The sequence below is a fragment of the Mercenaria mercenaria genome, chromosome 17 (genome assembly GCF_021730395.1).
Source record: "Mercenaria mercenaria strain notata chromosome 17, MADL_Memer_1, whole genome shotgun sequence".
NCBI lineage: Eukaryota > Metazoa > Mollusca > Bivalvia > Venerida > Veneridae > Mercenaria > Mercenaria mercenaria.
Genome location: NC_069377.1, coordinates 7,960,054 through 7,976,373, shown reverse-complemented (window position 1 = coordinate 7,976,373; position 16,320 = coordinate 7,960,054). Strand labels below are relative to the sequence as shown.

Genomic DNA, 16,320 nt, shown 5'->3' with positions numbered 1-16,320 from the left:
CTATTCTTGCAGCAACTTGTTAAGATTTATACATTTTAATACATTTATTTATTAATCTTTTCGAAAACTATAGTGTTACCAAACTTGTAGATATTGGCAATCTTTTTACAATGTTTTGTAGGCATTTCACACGTCAGCGGAACCGGTTTCCATCAACAGCGCCCAGGCATTATTCATTTATAGAAACTGGCTGTATTTGAAATAAATTTTGAAGTAATTTATAATAAAAACAAGAAATAACATACAATTGATGGATGAGATAAAGTTGAAGGAGGTTTAATTCCACACTTTATTGGCGTTTTACACACTGATTGAAAATTTTCAAAATGGTGGCGGCTTACAACATTATTGATAAACTACAGTGGCATATTAACGCTACAATAAGTTGGTCTCAGGAGTGAAAAAAATAACTGGCACTATTGTTACCATCTTGACAAGTGCCAGTTACCATCTTGACGACAGTCACTTCCTATTTATTTACTTCTTCTGAAATTTTGTAAAATAATTAATTTCTTCTATTTGTCTACCCCTATGATCAGTCTACATGTATTATATATAAGTTTATATCCTGTTCCAGTCAGGGTTCTCACTAGCAATTTCAAGTTGCAGTCCTGGGACTCCCAAAGCTGAAAAAGTTGTAGTCCCAACTACTGACTAGACTGACGGACAGACTTAAACGTTTCGTCAAAACACAGGCCTCTATTGTACTGTCAAATTAAGTGTAGGCCGACAGACATTTTGTAAACACAATTCTTCACACAAATTTTGTTAAGGTGTGGTAAAAAGGTAAAGATAAAATAGGTCACATGTAGTCAAAAATTAATGTAGGAAAAAATCACCCCTGGACAACACCCCTCTCCCCCTACATCTGGCAGTAACTATTAAAATTAGTATCATGTATTACACGTCACAGATCAAATTAAAACAAGATGGAAATTTGAGTTAAAACAATTATTTACTGGGGATATAATTTTATGGATTTTGAACCTGAAATAAATTGGCATTTTATATTGTCATTGGGATTTATTTCGCTGATTGCATGAATCAGTCACTAAACCCCCCAAAATAAGTCCCCCAGTAATATTAATGATTTCACAGTATATATTTAAAGGCCTAAAAAAATTGTTTGTTTCCGGTATCCGGACCTACCCTAAATTTTTGGCCTGACCCTAAATGTTTTATGGCCTTGGAGAATTTTTTTTCAAAACTGCACTATTTTATGCTTTAAACATGGTCAGTGATGTTATAAATTAACTTACTGGTGCTGTAATGGCATAACCTTATTTGTACTTAATAAAAAAAAAAATCCCCCAAAAAATATTTCTTAGCATGTTACCAGAAAAAAAAAACTTTTTTTTTCAGGGTTAATTCAAATTCTGTGTAAGTGGGAATATTCAAAATTTTTTAATAATTATCAAATTTAAATTTTTATGCCACGGAAGGGAGGCATATTAGTTTTCAACTGTCCGTTCGTTCGTTCGTTCGTTCGTCACAACTTTAACTTTTTGCATGAAGGCACTTTACTCGCGAACCACTGTATCTTGTCTCATTGTACAGTAAATTGTTTATTTTACAGTAAACACAGAAGAAAGCAATGATATGTCAAAAGTCACTGTTACACTTGTGATACCAAACTTGGCTGTGGAAAAGAAATTATTTGGTGCTGCTAAACCAAAACCTGGGGAATCAGAGGTTGATGTAAAATTTGATACTACGTAAGTATTAACCTTTAATACTTTATTAGTCCCTTACTGGTGTTTCTTTGGAGGGGTCTTGTGGTTTGATCCTTGTCTGTCCTTCAGGAAGTCAGTCCAGCTGTCACAGTCACAGAAAGTAGGAGGATCTTAAAAGTACAAGATATTTTTCATAAGACTTGGTACATGCATAGAAGGCAATATTGAAAATATGCATGTCCTTATATTTTGTTATAATGGTAAAACTGTGATTGTTATAGCAACAGATAGGCTAAAATATGACCAAAAAAAAGTGGATTTTGCGATAACTGAAGAAATATCAAAGGAATTTTATGAAATTTGGTAAATAGGTAGAAAACAGTTAGGAAGAACATGCACATTATTTAAATCTTGCTTTTCATCCATTTATCCTTCTGTCAGTTACAAGTGGTGGATTCCTTCATATCTTTGAATATCTATGTGAACATAAAATTAACACATTTTTATAAACAAGACTGCGTGTTGGGTTTAAAATAGTACACACCTATGCATGAACTCACAACCACTGGTTTCTAGTCAGACAGTGTTACCACTAATCGACTGAACCACTTGGTTTGCATGTGTCTAAAACCTAATTCACACTACTGTTAATAAACACAAACAATTATAATTTATAACATGTTCAGTTTGTTTACAGTAGGCACTGTCAGTGTACAGTTATTGTTCATAGTTTTGAATTTGAAATTTTAACAGATATCTTTGATTGAATGAATGGATAGCCTGGTAATGCACACACTTGTATTTATTTAATCCTTTTATTAACTTTCATGAATGTATTTATTTGATTTTAACCTTAAGCCTGCTGGCGGCAAGCAATATAGCCTTTGCAACCAGTGCAGACCAAAAACAGCCTGCACATCATAGTCTGAGCACTGTTTGCTATTCAGTCAGTAGGTTTTCAGTGAACACCCATTTGAATAATGAGTGGTACTGCCCAAATTGAATGACAGACCAGTCAGTTTTAGAAATTTAGCAAGGTAAAGATTTAATCCTAGTAGAGGTTGTTTATCTCATGTATAGGTCTGTGTAAGATAATATTGCAATATTGTATTGCATTCATTTTGAGTCTGAATTTTAGGAGCCTTGAGGTGAATGCAGCGGTTTAAAGATTGTATGCATTTTGAATTTTAGGAGCCTTGAGGTAAATGCAGCTGTTACAAAGATTGTATGCATTTTGAATTTCAGGAGCCTTGAGGTGAATGCAGCTGTAACAAAGATTGTATGCATTTTGAATTTCAAGAGCCTTGAGGTGAATGCAGTTGTTACAAAGATTGTATGCATTTTGAATTTTAGGAGCCTTGAGGTGAATGCAGCTGTAACAAAGATTGTATGCATTTTGAATTTCAAGAGCCTTGAGGTGAATGCAGTTGTTACAAAGATTGTATGCATTTTGAATTTCAGGAGCCCTGAGGTAAATGCAGCTGTTACAATGATTGTATACTACTTGCATTTTGAATTTCAGGAGCCTTGAGGTGAATGCAGCTGTAACAAAGAAAGGAAAGACTACAAAATACCACTATAAAGTGAATAAATTACCTGGGGAAATAGATCCTGATCAGTGTAAAGTTGAGGTAATGGTGCATGTTATTGTTATATAGATATCATGTTTGCTTTGAGTACGGCAGCAAATACATGTTTTGTCAACGTTACGAGTGCACTTTTAAAGGACAAGGAAAGCCTGACAATAAATTAATTTCTTATGAAAGCCATCCTCAAGCCTTTTATAATGCTGAAAGAATTTTTAAAATTGGACCACTAATGGCACTATTGAAAAAGATATGGCAGTTTGAAATTTAAGAAAATTGCTGATCATGGAGGCAGCTATTTTTTGTGTTTATGATGTCATTAACACATTAACACACCGCAGAATTCTTTATTTAGCAAATAACCTTTTAAATAGATTAGTTTTATATGTTTCTTGAGTGTAAGATGTAAAAAAAAAACATGGTAGCTGGAAAAAATAGAGAAATTATTTTACAGAAATAAGTAAATACAATTCAACTTTGTGTCTAGAAAATTAATAAATCCACCATCTTGTTTTTTGTTGCCATGGAAACAAAATGGCCACCATTTTGATCAAATATTTAAATGCTCATAACATTCTCATTTTTATTTCCATTTTGAAATTTCTTTTTGAGATGTGAAATCAAAATTTGTAGTCCTATTTGGCGCCATATAACCTATACTGTGTTGGTGCACCATAAAACCGAAATCAAATCAAATGAAAATTCTTTCACTTCTTTAAATGATTAAAGAAATCCCAGAAGATGGAATTAACATCGAAACAGCATTGCCTTTCCCTTTAAATTGAGATTGGCAGAGGCTGACAATATTTCTCTGAATGTTGGTAAATATTACTGTAATATGAAAAGCAGTGTGATACTTGTTTTGTAATACTCAAAGAAAAAGATGTAGGTAGTACTAATGGGGAGAATTTTTAATATGCTCATTTCCAGTGTGTTTTTTTTTTTCTGGCCAATTTGAGACCGAAATTGGGCTCCAATCCCAATGGCAAATAGTATTCCAATTTCAAAGCTAAAATTCCCAAAGTTAAATTTATTGTCTTTTTTTCAACTTTTTCAAACAAGACTGAAACCTTAAACATTTGAAACACAAGACAGTTTGCTAACTTAATGCATAATCATAAATTGTTGCAAATTCTTTCTTAAATGTGACATTTTAATAAAAAATATGAATTTTAACAATTCCCAATATAGGCATTTTGTGACGCTTTTTTCCCAATTGTAAAGGCCCCGACCCAATTCCAAAATTAGTGGAAATAGTCACTGATTTCACATATCATTTGACATAATTTCAGAAAACAAAATCAACTACTTCCAGTCTGTTTAAGACATGTACATCATTACTGAGCTGCTATGCATTTACAGAGCTTACAGGTTACAAAAGACTCTGTATCTTGGACGGTTTTGGGTTTCAGCTGAGTTTGATAATGTTCAAAACATTATTTGTCATTTATATCTAAACGGCATGTTTAAAACTAAATGTTAAGTTAGTGACCATTTTCAAGTGACTATTCAGTATTCGTGGTCAGTCTAATTTTGAACTTAAAGTTCTAGTAAAATATGAAATGGCTCTATTTTATCGTCTGCTGTGATCATAATCCTGTAAGACTATTTTCAGAAATGAAATAGCTTTCAGTTTACCATTGTTTCATGTTTTTAATATGTTTTTTTTTTTCAGTACAAGAAAGAGATAGTCATTCTTACAATGGGAAAAACGGATACTACAACTTGGGCTGTGAAGATGAGAAATGGACTGGACCAGGCACCTTCAGAATAGCCTCTCACCCAAAAACAAAATGGAATTCAGTTAGTCTCAAACCCAAAACAGAAAAAATCCAATTCTTGTTATTTAAGTTTTGTTTGTTAAATATAAAAAAGGTCATGCGCTCAGACATACGTCACATTATTGTTATTACAGTTTACAATAGAAGGTCAAAATTTATAGGACATTATCATGTAAGATGATGTTATTGTTTGTTTTATTTTTGTTATAATTCAAGTATAACGAAATTTCTTATATTTTACGCAAATGTTTTCTGTTTGACTAACTGGCAGAAAGCTGATGTACATATTTTACAGTCAATACCAGTTTTTATGTTAGAAACATACACCTAGATCTCTTTTTGAGATCTTTGTTCTACTTTTTATTTACAATTTATTATTTTATAAATGATAGTATACTTTAAGTTTTTCTGAAATAACATAAACTGGAGGTTTTCCCCTTTAAGAGATGATCTGCTTTTAACCCAAAAGTATTGAATTGTATTATGCTTATGTGATTAACACAAACTACCTATCACGCATATGTTTTTAAGTGTTCATTGTATAATGTGTTCTTAGTGTAAAGCAGGGTCTTTTGAACTTAGACTTGGCAAGTAAAGAAACGTGTAACAAAAACTATCTGGCTTCAAATTAACTTTCATTAAGTTGTGAATTTAAAGGGCATAAGGTTTTTTGGAATTATTAGGAAGAAAATTTATTTTAAACAATGGCGGCTTCTTGGCTGGAGTCCTAAGACATAGATGCATGGTATATTTTCGGCTCCTTTAGCCCAGTATATAGATGACAAGACTGTACCATCAAAAGGTCTTGAGGTCAACTGACACTGAATTAAGTGAATACTTTTTGTTGTGATTTCACTGATAATAATGTGTCTGAAGTCATAAAATTGTCTTTTTCCTCTCATCTTTCAAGTCAAGTTTGGAAGTTGTTAGTAATTGCTGGAGAACAAGTCTGCGCTGGTATTAAATCATGGAATAAGTCTGTACTGGTACTAAATCTGAGAACAAGTCTGTACTGGTACAAAATCTGGTAACAAGTCTGTACTGGTACAAAGTCTGAGAACAAGTCTGTACTGGTACAAGTCTGTACTGGTACAAAGTCTGAGAACAAGTCTGTACTGGTACAATGTCTGAGAACAAGTCTGTACTGGTACAAAGTCTGAGAACAAGTCTGTACTGGTACAAGTCTGTACTGGTACAAAATCTGGTAACAAGTCTGTACTGGTACAAAGTCTGAGAACAAGTCTGTACTGGTACAAGTCTGTACTGGTACAAAATCTGGTAACAAGTCTGTACTGGTACAAAGTCTGAGAACAAGTCTGTACTGGTACAAGTCTGTACTGGTACAAGTCTGTACTGGTACAAAGTCTGAGAACAAGTCTGTACTAGTACAAGTCTGTACTGGTACAAAGTCTGAGAACAAGTCTGTACTGGTACAATGTCTGAGAACAAGTCTGTACTGGTACAAAGTCTGAGAACAAGTCTGTACTGGTACAAAGTCTGAGAACAAGTCTGTACTGGTACAAGTCTGTACTGGTACAAAGTCTGAGAAAAAGTCTGTACTGGTACAATGTCTGAGAACAAGTCTGTACTGGTACAAAGTCTGAGAACAAGTCTGTACTGGTACAAAGTCTGAGAACAAGTCTGTACTGGTACAAGTCTGTACTGGTACAAAGTCTGAGAACAAGTCTGTACTGGTACAGTGTCTGAGAACAAGTCTGTACTGGTACAAGTCTGTACTGGTACAAAGTCTGAGAACAAGTCTGTACTGGTACAATGTCTGAGAACACCTCTGCACTAGTAAATAATCTGAGAACAAGTCTGTTACTGGTACAAAATCTGGTAACAAGTCTGTACTGGTACAAAGTCTGAGAACAAGTCTGTACTGGTACAATGTCTGAGAACACCTCTGCACTAGTAAATAATCTGAGAACAAGTCTGTACTGGTACGAAACTGAGAACAAGTCTCTACAGGTACAAAATCTGAAAACAAATCTGTACTGGTACAAAATTTGAGAGCAACTCTACACTGGTACAAAATCTGGGAACAAGTCTGTACTGGTACAATGTCTGAGAACACCTCTGCACTAGTAAATAATCTGAGAACAAGTCTGTACTGGTACGAAACTGAGAACAAGTCTCTACAGGTACAAAATCTGAAAACAAATCTGTACTGGTACAAAATCTGAGAGCAACTCTACACTGGTACAAAATCTGGGAACAAGTCTGTACTGGTACAAAGTCTGGGAACAAGTCTGTACTGGTACAAAGTCTGAGAACAAGTCTGTACTGGTATACAGTCTGAGAACAAGTCTGTATTAATACAGAACCTGAGAACAACACTGTACTGGTAATCCACACTTGTTAGGTTAACTGACTGCAGTTTCAAAACTGAAATACTGTTAAAAATGTTATTAACATAGAATCTTAAAAACCCAATTTCTAGAGTGTCGTTTTATAATACATCGAGTTTAAAAGAGTTTTCATTTTGAAAGTGTGCAAGGTTTTCATAATTTTGAGTGCTGATATTCTTTTTTGAAATTCACTGATAAGGTAATTCATTAGAAATGAAATTGAGGAAAATCATGGTTGTTTACATTGCTACGTATTTTTCTTGTTTTGTTTATTCATCATTAATTTTAAAGGCTGTAAAATTGCTTCCAAATTGGACTCGTTTACGGAAGTTACAAGCATTGTTATATAGAATGGAGGTTTTACTGTGTTAGGTGCTACTTGTAATATAGCAAGCAAAATACAATAGCATTTAGAAAATAGAATTTTATATTTGTTGTGTTTCACTTGTTTTCTGTTAAAGCAAAATTTAAATGCTCACTGCCTTGTTAATGTTGAAGGAGACTTTAATTGTTGAGTAGATCTGTTTGGACATAGCATATCATTTTGATGAAATTTACTGTTTATACATGTATAAAATATATTGAACCTTTAGCCTGCTGGTGGCAAGTGATTCTGTCTTTGTGACTGGTGCTGATCTGCAGGCTGATCTTGATCGGCACTGTTTTGCTATTCAGTCAGCTCTGTGAAAAATGGTACTGCCCAAATTGAATGAAGCCCGCCCGCTTAGCTCAGTAGGTAAGAGCTTTGGTCTACGGATCTAGGGGTCGCGAGTTCGATCCTCGGGCGGGGCGTATGTTCTCCGTGACTATTTGATAAACAACATTGTGTCTGAAATCATTAGTCCTCCACATCTGATTCATGTGGGGAAGTTGGCAGTTACTTGTGGAGAACAGGTTTGTACTGGTACAGAATCCAGGAATACTGGTTAGGTTAACTGCCTGCCGTTACATGACTGAAATACTGTTGAAAAACGGATTTAAACCCAAAACAAAAAAAACAAAAACAAATTGAATGATGGACAAGTCCATTTTAGAAAAGCAGACGAAAGGTTAAGGGTTTTTAATTAACAGAATAGGTAGTATCACATTAGTAGAGTTACTAATATTTATACATTTTATTATACAGAAAATCATCAAAATCATTTGTTTTACTCTTTTATGTTATTGGTTGTGGTTTTTACAAGATAAGTTCATGTTAGTGATATGTATTTGATTTTTTTTTGTTACTATAAATTTACATTTCTAATGGCTAGATGCAATGTACCTTCTTAGTCACTTCACATATGTGAGTCATCACATCAAAATGGACCATCTAAATTTTAGTTTTTTAAAGTCTTTAATGAACATTTTTTTTGTAGATACTATATACATTTTATACTATATTCAGATATGTGGTGTTTTTAATATAGTGTAAATAGAGAATGTTACATGAGTGTCTTTTCATACTGAATTTATGAAGTGAGTTCAATGAAAAATAATATGTGAGGCTTTGCAAAGAATTTTTTATAATTTTCATTCAATAAGTTTTATAAATTCATTGTGGACAGTCACAAATGTTTCTACTCTGCTTATCACATGTTCGCCTTTTCTGCTGTCCAGGTCAATCCAGCCTCTGGAATCTATATTTGAAATTTTATTAAATTATGTAATACCAAAATTATGTAATGGCTCCATTTCACACCCATGATGTCAAAGGTGATAATTCTAGAAAAAAACCTTTCAAAGCCTGTGTGATTTTTCTTTGTTAAACGTCTTTCAATATGTGGTCCTTTTAAGATGACAATATTTGAAATGCCAGGTTTTGAAGTACATACATTATTGGATACATGGATTTTGAATACTTAATTTACTGGAATCAATGTCAGATTTACTATTTTCCGAACATGTGTTTTAGAGAAGAAAACTAAAAAAAAATTCTAATGACATGCAGCTTGTGACACTTAATTTACTTCATCTCTTTCATAGTGTGAAGGAACTTGTCTAAGTAGAAGCAGAATAAATTATACTGTAAGAAAACATGTAGAATTTCGATAGACCAGCAGAGAACCATCTTGAATGAATACTATTGTTCAGACAATATCAACATGTGATTATTGTTTTGAATACCATTTGATTGGATGTTATTTGTTTCCAAAACCCAAATATAGGCAAGCGTTCCAATGATCGAATTAGCCCGCTGTGAAGATGATTGTTTGAATGCATTTCTAAAACACTGGACCAGCAAGTGTTCAGATGAGTTGATCTGCAATAAAGGAGAACAAATTACACAGTCTTGCTTGGTCGGGAGATATGGGTTATTGTAAACCTTTGAAAATGAAAACACACGGGGCTCACACCTCGGGCGTTATTATGTTTCTTAGGTTGACAAGATCCCACGTAACACTTGCTGACTGGTTTTGTTAAATTTTGTAGCACATGGTAATCTTGTATATTTTTTTTTGTATTCATAAGTTATGAAAACATGTTAATTGATTTTGTTGTTTGAAAGTTTGTTATCATAAAAGATCATGTTACATTTTGATTGGCAATTTTTAGCTCACCTGAGCACGAAGTGCTCAAAGGTGAGCTTTTTTGATCGCCCTGTGTCCGTCGTCGTTGTCAACAATTTGACTGTTAACACTCTAGAGGTCACAATTTTGGCCCAATCTTAATGAAACTTGGTCAGAATGTTACTCTCAATTAAATCTTGGATGAGTTCGATATTGGGTCATCTGGGTTTAAAAACTATGTCACTGGGTCAGATCAAAGGCAAAGCTTGTTAACACTCTAGAGGTCACAATTTTGGCCCAATCTTAATGAAACTTGATCAGAATGTTACCCTCAATAAAATCTTGGACGAGTTCGATATTGGGTCATCTGGGTTCAAAAACTAGGTCACCAGGTCAAATCAAAGGAAAAGCTTGTTAACACTCTAGAGGTCACAATTTTGGCCCAATCTTAATGAAACTTGGTCAGAATGTTACCCTCAAAAAAATCTTGGACGAGTTTGATATTGGGTCATCTGGGGTCAAAAACTAGGTCACCAGGTTAGATCAAAGGAAAAGCTTGTTAACACTTCACAGGCCACATTTATGACTGTATCATCATGAAACCTGGGCAGAATGTTAATCTTGATGATCTCAAGATCAAGTTTGAATCTGGGTCATGTAGGGTCAAAAACTAGGTCACCAGGTCAAATCAAAGGAAAAGCTAGTCAACACTGTAGAGGTCAGATGTATGACCTTATCTTAATGAAACTAAGTCAAAATGTTAATCTTGATAATCTATAGTTCATGTTCAAATCTAGGTCAGGTGGGTTAAAAAACTAGGTCACTAGGTCAAATCAAAGGAAAAGCTTGTTAACACTCTAGAGGCCACATTTTTGACTGTATCTTCATGAAACTTGGTCAGAATGTTAATCTTGATGATATTTAGGTCAAGTTCGAATCTGGGTCATGTGGGGTCAAAATCTAGGTCACCGGGTCAAATCAAAGGAAAAGCTTGTTAATAGTCTAGAGGCCATATTTATGACTGTATCTTCATGAAACTTAGTCAGAATGTTAATCTTGATGATCTTTAGGTCAAGTTCGAATCTGGGTCATGTGGGGTAAAAAACTAGGTCACCGGGTCAAATCAAAGGAAAAGCTAGTTAACACTTTAGAGGCCACATTTATGACCATATCTTAATGAAACTTGGTCAGAATGTTAACCTTGATGACCTTTAGGTCAATAGGTCAGGTGAGCGATACAGGGCCTTCATGGCCCTCTTGTTCTTGTATAAGAACAACCTAAGATTTAGAATTTAGATGTATTCACTGAATGATACAATAATTTGTACCACAAAATTGATAATAATAACATTATTATAGATGTTATGTTACTTTGTAAAGTTTACTTAATTTGTAGTTATGTATTTCCATACAGTTGGTGTATTTCGGTACTGCTGGTCAACAAGTATTTATATATAGAACTGAGATTTGCCTTTATACAATTTTGTACATTTTACAATTATACTTAATAAACTTTGTTAATTGATTGATAAGTTATAGTGTTATTTATGTGTAGTAGCATATTTGGTTATAGAAAGTATCATTGATAAATTGCAAGATAGCAGTTTTAACTTAATGACTGATCAACATCTGTGCCTGAATAAGTTTTTGTGTGTATGCTTGTACATCAGTAATCTCTTGTGGGAATGGATTGAAACTTCTCACACTGGTTCTGTAGCATCATTGTAAGGTCCATTCCAACCACAAAGTTTCCTTCAGTTGTTACTTTGCCTCTTTTAGGGGCCATATGAGCTAAAAATGGAAAGATCTGTAAACAATTCTTCCCATGAACTGGTTGATTGATCTTCATCAAGCATGGTCGGTAGCATCTTTATAAGGCCCTCTCTCGAAATTGTTAAAATGAGGGAGCTCTACCCTTTGTAGAGACCATTATGAGGGTTGTACGAAATACTGTCGTAAGTCCTTTTTAATAGGAGTTATGACAGTATTGCATTCAACCCTCGACATTAAGAGTTTCGGGTAGAAAAACCTTACACAACTTTTTCAAGGTCACCAAGATGTTACACTTTGGTTATTTTTAAGGTTAAAGTTTTTCGGCAACCTTTGTTTTTCTGTCATATCTTTTTTACTATTGCTTGTATCTTACTGTAAGTTCACATAAACATTGTCAAGCATACAAAGTATGTGCAGGGGCTGGGCAAAGGTCAAGGTCACAAAGTTGTTATACTTGGAGTTATTTTCATGTCAAATTTTTTTCGAAAGCTTTGTCTTTAGACATATCTTTGGTACTTTAAAAGATAATGACTTGAAACTCAAAATATATCTTTACCATCATGATCTGCATGTGTGGTACCAATCCCAATAACTCTAATTTGTGTTCTTGACAGAATTATGCCCCTTGGTGTATCTTCCTTTTAAAAGTAGAGGTCTCTTATTGAGACATATATTCATTTTACTGTCAAATCGCGGAATAGTGGAGCGCGCTGTCTTATGGACAGCTCTTGTATGAGGTCTCCTTCCTGCTAGAACTAAATACAGGATGACTTCTCAAGATCTGCTTAATGAATCTTCATCAAACTTGGTCTGTAGCACCGTTATTATTTTCATCTTGTTCCATTGTGGGCAAATTTTGTACCCACTAGACATGAATGTCACATGATTTATAGTACCAACAAAAAATCAAACTACGCTGCTGACATCGACGACCCTTTTAGTAAATACGGGTGTGTTCCGTACAGAGATATTCTAGATAATCTGGTGAAATTACCCTGTGGACACAGACTTTGCAGACATTGTGTTTAGAGATAATGATAGAACAATTGCTCTCTGTCCTGTTTTTGCAGTTGGCTGCAGATTTTTTTCACAAAATAATGTTGTTTTTTAGCTCACCTGAGGCAAAGGCTCATGGTGAGCTATTGTGACCGCTCAATGTCCGTCGTGCGTCGTCAGTCGTGCGGCGTGTGTCCGTCAACATTTTCTAAAAAAATCTTCTTCTTGAAAACCACAGGGCAGAATTACACCAAACTTCACAGGAATGATCCTAGGGTGGCCCCCTTTCATAATTATTCAAAGAATTGAATTCCATGCAGGACTCTGGTTGCCATGGCAACCGAAAGGAAAAACTTTAAAAATCTTCTTCTCAAAAACCAGAAGACCTAGAGCTTAGATATTTGGTATGAAGCATTGCCTAGTGGACCTCTAGCAAATTTGTTCAAATCATGACCCCGGGATCAAAATTGACCCCCGCCCCAGGGGTCACTTGATTTTACATAGGAAAATCTTTAAAAATCTTCTTCTCAAAAACCAGAAGCCTAGAGCTTAGATATTTGACATGTAGTATTGCCTGGTGGACCTCTACTAAAATTGTTCAAATCATTACCCCGGGGTCAAAATTGACCCTGCCCCAGGGGTCACTTGATTTTACATAGGAAAATCTTCAAAAAATTTCTAAATATAAACCAGAAGGCTTAGGGCTTAGATATTTGACATGTAGCATTGCTTAGTGGACCTCTACAAAAATTTTTCAAATCATGACCCCCGGGGTCAAAATTGACCCCGCTCCAGGGGTCACTTTATTTTACATAGGAAAATCTTCAAAAATTTTCTAAAAATAAACCAAAAGGCCTAGAGCTTAGATATTTGACTTGTAGCATTGCCTAATAGACTTCTACAAAATTTGTTCAAATCATGACCCCCGGGGTCAAATTGACCCCGCCCCATGGGGTTACCTGATTGTACATGGAAAAATCTTCAAAATTTTCTAAAAATAAACCAGAAGGCCTAGAGCTTATATATTTGACATGTAGCATTGCCTAGTGGACCTCTACAAAATTTGTTCAAATCCTGACCCCCTAGGATCAAATTGACCCAGCCCAAGGGGTTACTTGATTGTACATAGGGAAATCTTCATAAATTTGCTAAAAATAAACCAGAAGACTTAGATCTTAGATATTTGATATGTAACATTGTCTAGTAGACTTCTACAAAATTTGTTCAAATCATGACCCCAGGGTTAAAGTTGGCCCCGCTCCAGGGGTTACTTGATTGTACATTTTAAAAATCTTCAGTTTGGCATTTGAAACATGTAGCTCATATTACTCAGGTGAGCGATCCAGGGTCATCATGACCCTCTTGTCTTTTGTTGATTCTTAAATGACACCGGCAAAATTTAGGCCATACAGCGACTTTCAGCTTTAATGTTCTTGGAAGACCAATTGGTCTCTACAGGTAGAACAGTTTGGGGACACCTTGGTAGAACCCTTGGTCACCCGTAAACCAGCTGGCTGATTTTCTCGCATAAAAACATTCATCGTTGGTGTTCAAGCCCATATTGGTTAGGCAATTAAAAGGCTACGACAGCCCCCATAAAATGAAGCAAACAACATGCTCTTATTTGAAACATATCTATCCATTAAGCATTATTTTCATGTACTTGGATGTCTGCCGCCAAACTTAGAGGTCAGTGCTGCTTCTTCACTGGAAAGACGGCTTTTTGTGTATCGGTGCTATACACCGAGCACGTTAAAGAACCAGACTGTTTGTTCGCAAAAAGCTAGGCTAAATTAGCCGAAAGGGCCTTGATCTAAACGAATTTATCTTTCTGTTCTGTGTGTGTGTACTAGTAGAGGATGGATTTTGCGCACTAGATGACTGCCTTTGCGCTATGTAAAGCGCCTTTGAGCGTGTTAATCATGAAAAGGGTGCTAAATAAATCTAATATAACATATATAAGTTCAAGTGCCCTCTTCTGGACAACTCATTACCTGCTATGTTTTGAGCAAACGACGGCAAAAATGACATAGAACAAATTGACACATAATAGATATTTCCAGCAAAGATGGTACGAGTGTTGTGTGTGCATGCGTTCCAGATCCATTAAAACAGCGGATGATGGAGTTTCCTCTCTGCAATAGATATTTTACCCTGACCTTGCTAAATTCTATAATGAACCTGTCCATATTCAATTTGGACAGTACCATTGACTGTTAAAAGGGGTGCTTACCAAAGTGATACTGACTGAACGGCGAACAGTGCACACCTTGATCAGACTGCACGGATGCGCAGGCTGATCTTGGTCTGCACTGGTCGCATAGGCAGAATCACTGGCCGCTAGGTTAATAGCATCTGTTATGAACTTAAACAATGCAAGATATTTACAAATAGTGCAAACGGATCGGATTATGTGTAATCCCCACCCGAAAAAGTCGCACTGTTGACGCATTGATAAAAATAACCACATGCTAGAACTTAGGATTACATTTTTCCCAAGATGTCGCTGCCAGTTATACACAGACCTAGTTCTGCCTTTGATAACGCTGCTGTGTGATTTGATTTCTGAATTTTGTAGGACTATTTAGAATCGGCACCGAATCTACCTTTTCGCGGCCACGATAATCTTTGGTAAGTAAAATTCTTACAGCCCCCACCCTATTCCAACGCAGATGTTTCTCGTTTTTATCAAAACTCATCGTATCCCTGTTTCCAGATGGTAGCATTTATACTACCGCTGTAAAGAATTTTCACTGTTCACATTTCAAGCGCATCCGAAATCGGATATTTGGAATGTAATGTATGTTAAAATTGAAATACCACTTTGTTGGTTTTTAGCCTGATTGTAAATTTAAAATTTAAACTGAACTAGGCTATAAACAGATTTTTAGGGCTCTGGTGAGGTAACACCAGAAATAACACAAAATGCGTTTTCATCGTCAAGTGATATTTGTGACAACTAAATTGATGCACCAAAGTGTTTAAGGTAGCAGGGTATACTTCGAATTTTGCCCCCCGTCAATATTTGTAATAATTAGAACTTAGTGATTTTGGAAGTCTATGAATTAAAGTGAGAGATAATGATAGTTTATTGTTTAGAAAATTTATACAGCTGATACATGTAAAATTCTGATGTCAGTTGTAAAACTAACTACTACTAGCTTTGTATGAATCGATGAGTCACCTTGGCGCGGGAATTTCAAATCATAGAAGAATTACATACTTGTTAATTGATACTCAGGAGCATTTTTGCTATTTTGTGAGAAAAAAAAAACAGCAACAAAAAAAAAAAAACAAACGAGATGGATGGGCCCCAATTACATTATATCCTGTAGTTCAGTAGGGACTATTAAATTGAGAAATGCAATAAAATTGGACATTGTTTCTGCAACGGGATCAAGTGCAAACTTGATCATTTTGGCATGTTATTTTTAATGGATGGTGTTAAACTTTCGTTTTGATAACTTTCTGTATTCTTGTATGAGAGTCCAGATCTTGTCATAAATTAAAAGCACAAAATTTGCACACAATTTATAAAATGGCCACCCTGATTCTGCTGATTAGGAAAGTGCAATATTACGTGTCGCTACATGTAAGCCTGGCCGTACCCAAAATTTTCGAATCTAAGTGTACCCTGCTACCTTAAAGATTATGTTATTATCCGAGGAATA

General features: G+C 35.1%; 1 protein-coding gene and 1 long non-coding RNA gene across 2 annotated transcripts; both read left to right on the top strand.

Moving 5' to 3' along the window:
* The first annotated feature begins 1,550 nt into the window (after positions 1-1,550).
* LOC123536380 (uncharacterized) lies at positions 1,551-6,369 on the top strand. Its single transcript, XM_053528934.1, has 3 exons — positions 1,551-1,715; positions 3,196-3,304; positions 4,935-6,369. Exons 1-3 carry the CDS (start codon positions 1,600-1,602, stop codon positions 5,031-5,033), a joined length of 324 nt encoding a protein of 107 aa, XP_053384909.1. The 5' UTR covers positions 1,551-1,599; the 3' UTR covers positions 5,034-6,369.
* A 3-nt stretch (positions 6,370-6,372) lies between these two features.
* LOC128550262 (uncharacterized) lies at positions 6,373-11,406 on the top strand. The gene is made up of 2 exons (XR_008368184.1): positions 6,373-6,695; positions 6,741-11,406. It is a non-coding gene; the product is annotated as an uncharacterized LOC128550262 (long non-coding RNA).
* The last annotated feature ends 4,914 nt before the right edge of the window (positions 11,407-16,320 follow it).